This window comes from Hordeum vulgare, unplaced genomic scaffold (genome assembly GCF_904849725.1).
Source record: "Hordeum vulgare subsp. vulgare unplaced genomic scaffold, MorexV3_pseudomolecules_assembly, whole genome shotgun sequence".
NCBI classification, from domain to species: domain Eukaryota; kingdom Viridiplantae; phylum Streptophyta; class Magnoliopsida; order Poales; family Poaceae; genus Hordeum; species Hordeum vulgare.
Window position 1 is genome coordinate 58,163 of NW_025422590.1, and position 9,338 is coordinate 67,500.

General features: G+C 33.3%; 2 protein-coding genes across 2 annotated transcripts in view; both read right to left on the reverse strand.

The window, feature by feature from the left end:
• Positions 1–1,592: 1,592 nt before the first annotated feature.
• The window catches only part of LOC123420799 (NAD(P)H-quinone oxidoreductase subunit 1, chloroplastic-like), a 9,232-nt gene continuing 1,486 nt past the window's right edge, over positions 1,593–9,338 (reverse strand). The window contains exons 1-2 of the mRNA XM_045107436.1: positions 7,373–9,338; positions 1,593–4,812 (exon numbers count right to left, since the gene is read on the reverse strand). The exon at positions 7,373–9,338 is cut by the window's right edge and continues 1,486 nt beyond it. Coding sequence (XP_044963371.1) covers positions 4,275–4,812; positions 7,373–7,578 — 744 coding nt within the window. The 5' untranslated portion in view covers positions 7,579–9,338 and the 3' untranslated portion in view covers positions 1,593–4,274. The remainder of the gene's footprint in view (positions 4,813–7,372) is intronic.
• On the reverse strand, positions 5,703–7,379 carry LOC123420798 (NAD(P)H-quinone oxidoreductase subunit 1, chloroplastic). The gene has a single exon (XM_045107435.1). It carries the CDS (start codon positions 6,393–6,395, stop codon positions 5,832–5,834), a length of 564 nt encoding a protein of 187 aa, XP_044963370.1. The 5' UTR covers positions 6,396–7,379; the 3' UTR covers positions 5,703–5,831.

Here is a 9,338-nt window from a genome sequence, read left to right on the forward strand (position 1 = left end):
AGAGAGCCTCTACCCTGTCAACGGATAGGGAGAGAACAAAATCTGGATAAATACCAATTCCTATTACTGGTAAAAAGATACAGATTAAAATAAAGAGTTCTCGTGGTCCAGAATCCACAAAATTTGCGTTTGGAACATTAAATAGCTTGTATCCATAGAACATCTGGCGTAACATAGATAATAAATAAATAGGAGTTAATATCATTCCAATTGCCATTACAAAAGTAATTAGTGCTTTTGGCATTAACAAAAATTTTGGACTAGTAATTAGTCCAAAAAATACTACTAATTCTGCGACAAAACCACTCATTCCTGGTAAGGCAAGAGAAGCCATTGAAAAGCTACTAAACATGGTAAAAATTTTAGGCATTGGGATAGATATTCCTCCCAGTTCTTCGAGATAAACAAGACGCATTCTATCAGAAGCGGTTCCTGCCAAGAAAAAAAGTGTAGCACCAATAAATCCATGGGATAATATTTGTAAAATAGCTCCATTGAGTCCAATGTTGGTTATGGAACCAATTCCTATAATTATGAAACCCATGTGAGATACAGAGGAATAAGCTATTCTTTTTTTGAAATTTCGTTGACCAAGAGAAGTTGAAGCTGCATAGATTATTTGGATAGCTCCTATTATTACTAACCAGGGCGAAAATAGATAATGAGCATGAGGTAACAATTCCATGTTGATCCGAATCAATCCATATGCTCCCATCTTTAATAATATTCCCGCTAAAAGCATACATGTACTATAATGTGCTTCCCCATGGGTATCTGGTAACCACGTATGTAGGGGTATAATCGGCAATTTGACAGCATAAGCAATAAGGAAGCCAAAATATAAAAGTATTTCCAAGGTTGCGGGGTATGATTGATTAATTAATCTTTCCAAATCTAATCCTGGTTCGTTGGAACCGTATAAGCCCATACCCAGAACTCCGATTAAGAAAAAAATAGAACCGCCTGCAGTATACAAAATAAACTTTGTAGCTGAATATAGACGCCTCTTTCCCCCCCACATGGATAAAAGTAAGTAAACAGGAATTAATTCTAACTCCCACATGATAAAAAAAAGTAAAAGGTCTCGCGAAGAAAATAATCCTATTTGACCACTATACATTGCGAGCATCAGGAAATAGAATAATCGCGAATTCCGTGTAATTGGCCAAGCTGCTAAAGTAGCTAAAGTAGTGATAAATCCTGTCAATAAAATGGATCCTAATGAAAGTCCATCGATTCCCAATCTCCAATGGAAATCGAAGACATCTATCCATTTATAATCCTCCTTTAATTGAATTAAGGGATCCTCCAGTTGGAAATGATAACAGAACGCATAAGTCATTAGAAGGAATTCTAATAAACAAATAGATATAGTATACCACCTAACGATTTTGTTTCCCTTATGAGGTAAAAAGAAAATTAATGAACCGGCAAATATCGGCAAAACAACAAGTATTGTTAACCAAGGAAAATAACTCATGATAAAGTGATAAAGACAAGATACGTTTTGACCAGAAAAGCCCGTGCTCGATTATTTCGAGCACAGGCTTCTTCGGTAAAGAGGAATCAGACGATTCAAATGAAGTTTTTTGTTTTTGTAACGTATCAATAAGATAGAGCCATGCTACGGGTTGTTTCAGGCCCTAAATAAACGCGGACACTTAAAAAATCTGTCGGGCAGGCAGATTCACATCTCTTACAACCCACACAATCTTCGGTTCTCGGCGCGGAAGCAATTTGCTTGGCTTTACATCCATCCCAGGGTATCATTTCTAATACATCTGTTGGACAAGCTCGTACACATTGAGTGCATCCTATACATGTATCATAAATTTTTACGGAATGTGACATTGGATCTATAAATTTTTCTTTTCAACATAAAATTTTTCGATCTGGTAAAAAGAAAATTAGTACTATATGAGTCATATGTATTGTAGACACCAGACGAAGCAATGGTTTATCCAAACTTCAAAATTAAAAATCTATTTTTTAATCCGTTTGTGAGAAAGCGTGAAAAGAGCCAAGAGACTTGAATTTTGGACTTCAACAATAAGAAAGAATTTTACAAATTGTACAGACGATTTCGAATTAGCCAATTTATTTTATTGGCTATCGTCTTTTCAATATAAATTATTGCAATTTGAATATTGCAATATCAATGAATTACAAATACAAAAATTCATTTAAGTGAAAAAGAATACTATGCAATAACCTACTTACTAAAAAAAAAAGGATATTCTCAAATAATACTAAGAAAATAGTATGGATTTCTATATTATTTTAATATGTGCGCCTTTGTTTAGAGGATTTTATGTCTAATTATTAAAAAGTCTAATTATTCAATAAATTAGATTGATTGATACGAGTGGATTTCCTATTACGATGGATGGAAGAAAGAATGGATAGTCCAATAGCGGCTTCAGCAGCGGCAAGGGCTATAACAAAAATGGCGAAAATATCTCCTTTTAATTGGCGACTATCAAATAGATCAGAAAATGTTACGAGATTTAGATTAATTGAATTCAGTATAAGTTCAAGACATATTAGAGCTCTAACCATGTTTCGGCTTGTGATCAATCCATAGATACCAATCGAAAATAAATAGACACTCAAAAAAAGTACATGCTCAAACATCATTAACTAACTCCTTATCAATCTCGATTCATTTCAATATGAGGGCAAAGAATTGAACCGATTCAATTAATTACAATAGAACAATTACACAACAAAAGAGAAAAGAAAGGAGGTATTTGTTGGCAGTAGATGGGTTTTACTAAATCAAAATTGTGATTCTTTAGTTATTTATTTTAGATTTGCAATTCTTATAATTTTTACTTTTTCTAAGTTTTCTTATTGCCGAGCCATAGTAATTGCACCTATTAAAGAAACTAGAAGAATTATGGAAATGAGTTCAAACGGAAGATAAAAATCGGTTGCTAAATGAATTCCAATTTGTTGAACATTATTTATGAGACCCTGTTCTACTATTTGGTTTGATCTTGTAGTCCAAAGAATTCCATACCATGACGTATCTGGGATAGTAGTCATTAGTGAAAAAACAAAAGTTATACAAACGAGTGAAGTGAACCCATCTCCAATAGTCCAATAATTCTTATCTTTAGACCATTCTGAGCCATTTACGAACATTACAGCGAATATGATCAAGACATTTATGGCTCCCACATAAATAAGAAGTTGTGCGACAGCTACAAAGTAGGAATTTAATAAAAAATAGAATAAGGATATACAAACAAGAACTAATCCCAGCGAAAAGGCAGAATAAATGGGGTTGGTAAGTAATACTACTCCTAGACCCCCTAGTAGAAGAATAAATCCCCCAAATAGCATAAGAATCTCATGTATTGGTCCAGGTAAATCCATTATGGATAAAAAGAAATTAATAGTATAAAATTTTTCATGAACTGACTAAAACTAAAGGATTCGAGGAAGGAAAAAGGGATTAGGGTATTTTTTGTGTATAAACTGTATAGTTATAAACTATATTATATCATCAAAATCTAGTCTGATTTAAAATAAGAAAAAATTTCCAATAAGCAGTAGTTATTCGTTTTTCTTTATAGTTTAATAAAGAATTAGTAGATTTTTATAACAAAAAGACAAAATCAAAGTTTAGTAATCAGTAATCGTTCTTGAATTCGAAGATTTTTCTTCGTTTATTTTACTTTCAGACGAATTCCTAATTGTTTGAATTGTGTAATCTCCCATTATGGAGATTGGTAACCGACTTAAAGCAATTTGATTGTAATTCAATTCATGACGATCATAGGTAGAAAGTTCATATTCTTCAGTCATTGATAAACAGCTTGTTGGACAGTACTCAACACAATTGCCACAAAATATACAAACTCCGAAATCAATACTATAATTAAGCAATTGTTTTCTTTTTATATCCTTTTCAAATCTCCAATCCACAACGGGTAGATCTATCGGACATACGCGAACACATACTTCACAAGCAATACATTTATCAAATTCAAAGTGGATTCGCCCTCGGAAACGCTCTGGTGTAATTGATTTTTCATAAGGGTAGTGAATCGTTATAGGTAAACGATTTGTGTGGGATAAGGTAGTTATGAAACTTTGACCTATGTACCTTGTAGCACGTATTGTTTGTTGACCATAACTCATGAACCCAGTTACCATAGGGAACATATTCATTCTAAATATCTATGAAAAAGATATGTTTCTTTCTCTTGTTTGGGAGAGCTTTTGTGTTGAAAATATTCTTACTATCTATTATTGTATTATCTTATTTATAGTGAAACAAGTTGAGAAGAGGTTGTTAATAATAGATTGCCCAGGGAAATAGGTAAAAGAAATTTCCATCCAAGATTTAATAACTGATCCATTCTCATCCTTGGTAAAGTCCATCTTATTGTGATAGAAATGAAGAGAAATAAATAAGCTTTAGTTAATGTAATAAATATACCCATTGTCATTTCCAAAATTCCAACTGCTTTATTCATTTGGAAAAAATCAAAAAAGGATATATAGGGAATAGAGAAATTCCACCCGCCCAAGTAGAGAACTGTTACAAATAAAGAAGAAACTAATAAATTTAGGTAAGAAACAAGATAAAATAAACCATATTTGATACCGGAATATTCAGTTTGGTAACCTGCTACTAATTCTTCCTCTGCTTCTGGTAAATCAAAGGGTAATCTTTCACATTCTGCCAAAGAAGAAATTAAAAAAACCAGAAAGCCTATAGGCTGACGCCAAATATTCCATCCAAAAAAACCATATTTTGACTGTGCTTCAACTATATCAACTGTACTTGAACTGTTAGATAATCATAGTCGATGATAACATCACAGTTCCCACCGCTATTTCAAAACCGTACATGAAACCTTAGCTTCATACGGCTTCTCTATGATCAGAAAAAGGAAAGGACTGTTTTGTTCTGTTCCTAGCCCCTGGGGCATAGATAGAATTAGGTAAAATAAAATAGATTTGAAAGTCCTAAATTAGACCAAAGGAATTCCGTCTGCTAGAATAAGAAAAAGCGCTTCTGAATTGATCTCATCCTTTATAATATATTCCAAATTTTTCTTTGTTCAGTAATAACTTAATCTTGGAATAAAACACTTGGTACTTGTTTTGTTATAGGAATTCAATTAATAAATGGAAAGAGTGGAGTATTAGTTCATGAGCAATTCTGCATGAATAGAGGAAGGAAATAATGCAAATTTTTTCTAGTGCACTCCATATCTTTTTTACTATTCTTCTTTCCCCCGGGAAGGGGGTATTTAAAAAGAAAAAATGGATAAAGGGTTAATTCGTTCTTGATAGCCATTTCCTTAACAAGTGAATGGGAACATACTCTGGATCGGAATCCGAAGAAAGTACTACTTGATAATTTCTACAAATTGCAAGTCCTTATTATGATTCCTTTTACGGGAAAAAATCTCTAATGTTTTAGATTTTCCATTACTAATCCTTTATGTACTTTAGTGTTCCTAACCCTTCACTAACTTTTGGTGGATTCTTCTTATGAATTTTTAAGTTATAGTAATAACTAGGAGTATTCTAATAATGGAATTCCATATTGTGAATCCTTTATTCTTGCCCGCTTCAAGATATGATGAGTAATTAAAAAATATCAACCTTGGGATAAAGAGTTTACACTCTTTATGTTTACTTCCACTTTTTTCTTGTACGTAGAAAATGAGATTTTTTTCTTTTTACTACAAATTTAGAAGCTGTTTTATTTCACTCATATAGCTATCTAGTTTAACTTACCAACCCAAATACTAAATAAGAAAAGGAATATAAATAGTTAATGGATTTTATAGGAAAAAGATCCTATTTTAACGAATCACACGTAGAGATATTGCTAGCACACAAAAAGTTAATGGTATTTCATAACTAATGGATTGAGCAGCAGCTCGTAGACCGCCTGAAAAAGAATATTTATTATTTGAGCTATATCCTGCCATAAGAAGACCAATAGGAGCTATACTTGAAATGGCAATCCATAAAAAAACACCAATACTAAGATCGGCTAAAACAAAATGATATCCCAAAGGGATAACTAAAAAACTTAATAAAACTGATATGACTGCTATAGAAGGTCCAATGCTAAATAAAGAAATATCTCCTCGCGATGGCAGAATATCTTCTTTAAAAAGTAGTTTAGTCCCATCTGCTATAGCTTGAAGCAGGCCCAGGGGGCCAGCATATTCAGGACCAATACGTTGTTGTATCGACGCAGATATTTCTCTTTCTAACCACACAATTACGAGTACCTCTATTGTAATTCCTAAAAGGAGGGTCAAAATGGGTAGAATCGATATCAGTCCATAGACTTCTTTTAATAATTCCGATTTCGAAAAAGAATTGATAGTTTCTACCTCTACCCTATCTATTATCATTTCAACGATCAACTTCCCCCATAATGATATCTATACTACCTAATATCGTCATGATATCAGCCAATTTCATTTTTTTAACTAGTTGAGGAAGAATTTGCAAATTAATAAAACCGGGTGGACGGATTTTCCATCTCCAGGGAAAAAGGCTATCATCTCCTACTAGATAAATCCCTAATTCACCTTTTGGGGCTTCCACTCTTACATAAAGCTCTTGCCTTGACAATTCAAAATTGGGGGAAGGTTTTTTACCAAGAAATTTATACTCAAAATCATTCCATTCAGAATTCTTTTCTTTCTTAAAGCGTCGGACTTCTAAATTCTCATAAGGTCCTCCAGGAATTTTTTCTATAGCTTGTTGAATTATTTTGATGGATTCGCTCATTTCACCAACTCGTACTAAATAGCGAGCTAATGAATCGCCTTCTTTTTGCCATTGGACTTTCCAATCAAATTGGTTGTAAGACTCATAAGGATCCACTTTACGAAGATCCCATTGTATTCCAGAAGCTCGTAACATAGGTCCCGATAAGCCCCAATTTACTGCTTCTTCTCCGCTAATAAAACCTACTCCTTCAACTCGCTCTAAAAAAATGGGATTCTGTGTAATAAGTTGTTGATATTCAACAACTCCGCGTAAAAAATAATCACAGAAATCTAAACATTTATCGATCCATCCATAAGGTAGATCGGCGGCTACTCCTCCGATGCGGAAGTAATTGTGCATCATTCGCATACCTGTAGCAGCTTCAAATAGATCATATATTAATTCTCTCTCTCTAAAAATGTAGAAAAAAGGAGTCTGTGCGCCGAGATCCGCCATAAAAGGTCCAAGCCATAGCAAGTGAGAAGCTATACGGCTTAACTCTAACATAATTACCCTAATATAGCTGGCTCTTTGTGGTATTTGAATATTCTCCAAGAATTCTGGTGCATTTACTGTTATTGCTTCTGTAAACATAGTAGCTAAATAATCCCACCTTGTTACATAAGGTAAGTATTGTATAATCGTTCGGTTTTCCGCGATTTTTTCCATTCCTCTGTGTAAATACCCTAATATGGGTTCACAATCAATAACATCCTCACCATCAAGAGTAACGATCAGTCGAAGAACACCATGCATTGATGGGTGTTGAGGGCCCATATTGACTATCATGAGATCTTTTTTTGTAAGCGGTAGACTCATATCCTTTCTTCCTTAATTCATTATTCCATGAAAATGGATTATTCCATGAATTCCTCAAAGTGAGGCTCATCAAAATGAAAAATCTAAGACTACTATAAAGACTACTAAAAAAATAATAAAACAAGAAAAAAATTTGAAGGATTAAATTACTGCTCCCGAATATTCAACTGACCGATTAATTTCTTATAACGTACTCTATTTTTCTTTGCCAAATAAGCCAGCAAACGTCGACGTTTTCCCAAAAGTCTTCGTAGACCTCTTTCCGATGAAAAATCTTTTTTGTGTAATTCCAAATGTGAAGCAAGTCTCCGTATCTTATTGGTGAAACTGAATACTTGAAATTCAACAGAACCCCTGTTTTCTTCTTTTTCTTCTTTAACCATAAATCCTAAAATTTTTCTACCTCCTTTCTTTTTCATGTATTTTTCTGATCAGGAAAAATAAAAAATTATGTCAGTTATTTTGAAGTTATTCTAATCTCGTACACACACAAATTTGCAATTATTCATCTACTACTGGAATTTGGATTTTTTTTATCGATGCAAATTGGATTTGGATAGAAGGGTACATTCTTTCTACTATTTTAGATAGAAGAAATGTTTCTTCTATCTAAATATAGTAGAAAGAATTTTGCTGATTTATTTATTGCTATATGCAATTTATGGAATTGATACACCATTTAATTGATATCATTTAGCAAAATGAAACACAGCATAGGCATCCATCTTTTGGCTCGAGAATTTCACGGGATAGAGATATGGTATAAGAAATAGACTATTAAGTAACTCTAAATGAATTGTGGATACATCTGTATCCTTAACATACTGAAACGATTGCCATTATTCGTATCAAACCAATAGCGATTCATACAAGCTAAATCTTCTAATCAATGGTGGGCCAATAATGAATTTTTTTGCATATGTATTAAGACGCTTGGCCTGATTTCGAAATTGTCCAGAGTTTTATATGTTGTTTTCATTGCAAAATGATGGGTCTCCTTCCATAACTTTCCAATTACGAGTACGAGAATTGAAAGACATAAATATTCTAAATTCTCTACGGCGTCTAGTAGATAGATAGAATATTTTCAGGAACAAGAAAATCAGAAGAATCTTTCTCTCTATTCACTATCATTCCGCGTCTTCGACTTCTATTAGTTTCTTTTCTTCTTTAATGCAATAGCTATAGTTTGATATAAGAATCCATTTCTCAAAGTAATGGAAACCATTCTCTTATAGGAAATGGTTCGAAAATCGCTATTCCACCTTTTAGGTATCGTGAAAAGTGATACCTGTGAAGATCGTGCATTTCAGTCAAATTCAGATCCGTTTTTCGAGTCCATGATATAATATAACCAAATTGGATAGATCTTCCACCTGTTTAGCTAAGAAAGAATAGATACAGAGGTGGATAATAGATCGATATGAAGATCATGAGCTGCCCCATAATGAAACCGCCAGTAGTCGCAAATATCTCCTTCTTCCCTAATCCAAGATTGGAGAAAGAAGATCTAAGAGGGACCTATGGAGAATGTAGTCAGAAATCCATAATAGAGTCTGACCACAACGACCGAATTAATTATCCTCATCGAGAAACTTAGACTACTAAATAGAAAAGATTTGAAAATCATGGCATGGGTCTCCTTTTTTTCTTTCTTTAGAGTTTTCTATATGCACAATTTCTCGATGTTTCGATGAGAATTTCTTGACTTTCCATATATAGAAAGAGATAGACTATAAATGACATCTCTTATGTCAATA

Excerpts from the sequence above, each read along its gene's own strand:
- LOC123420798 (XM_045107435.1), bottom strand. The coding sequence starts at position 6,395 with ATGATAATAGATAGGGTAGAGGTAGAAACTATCAATTCTTTTTCGAAA.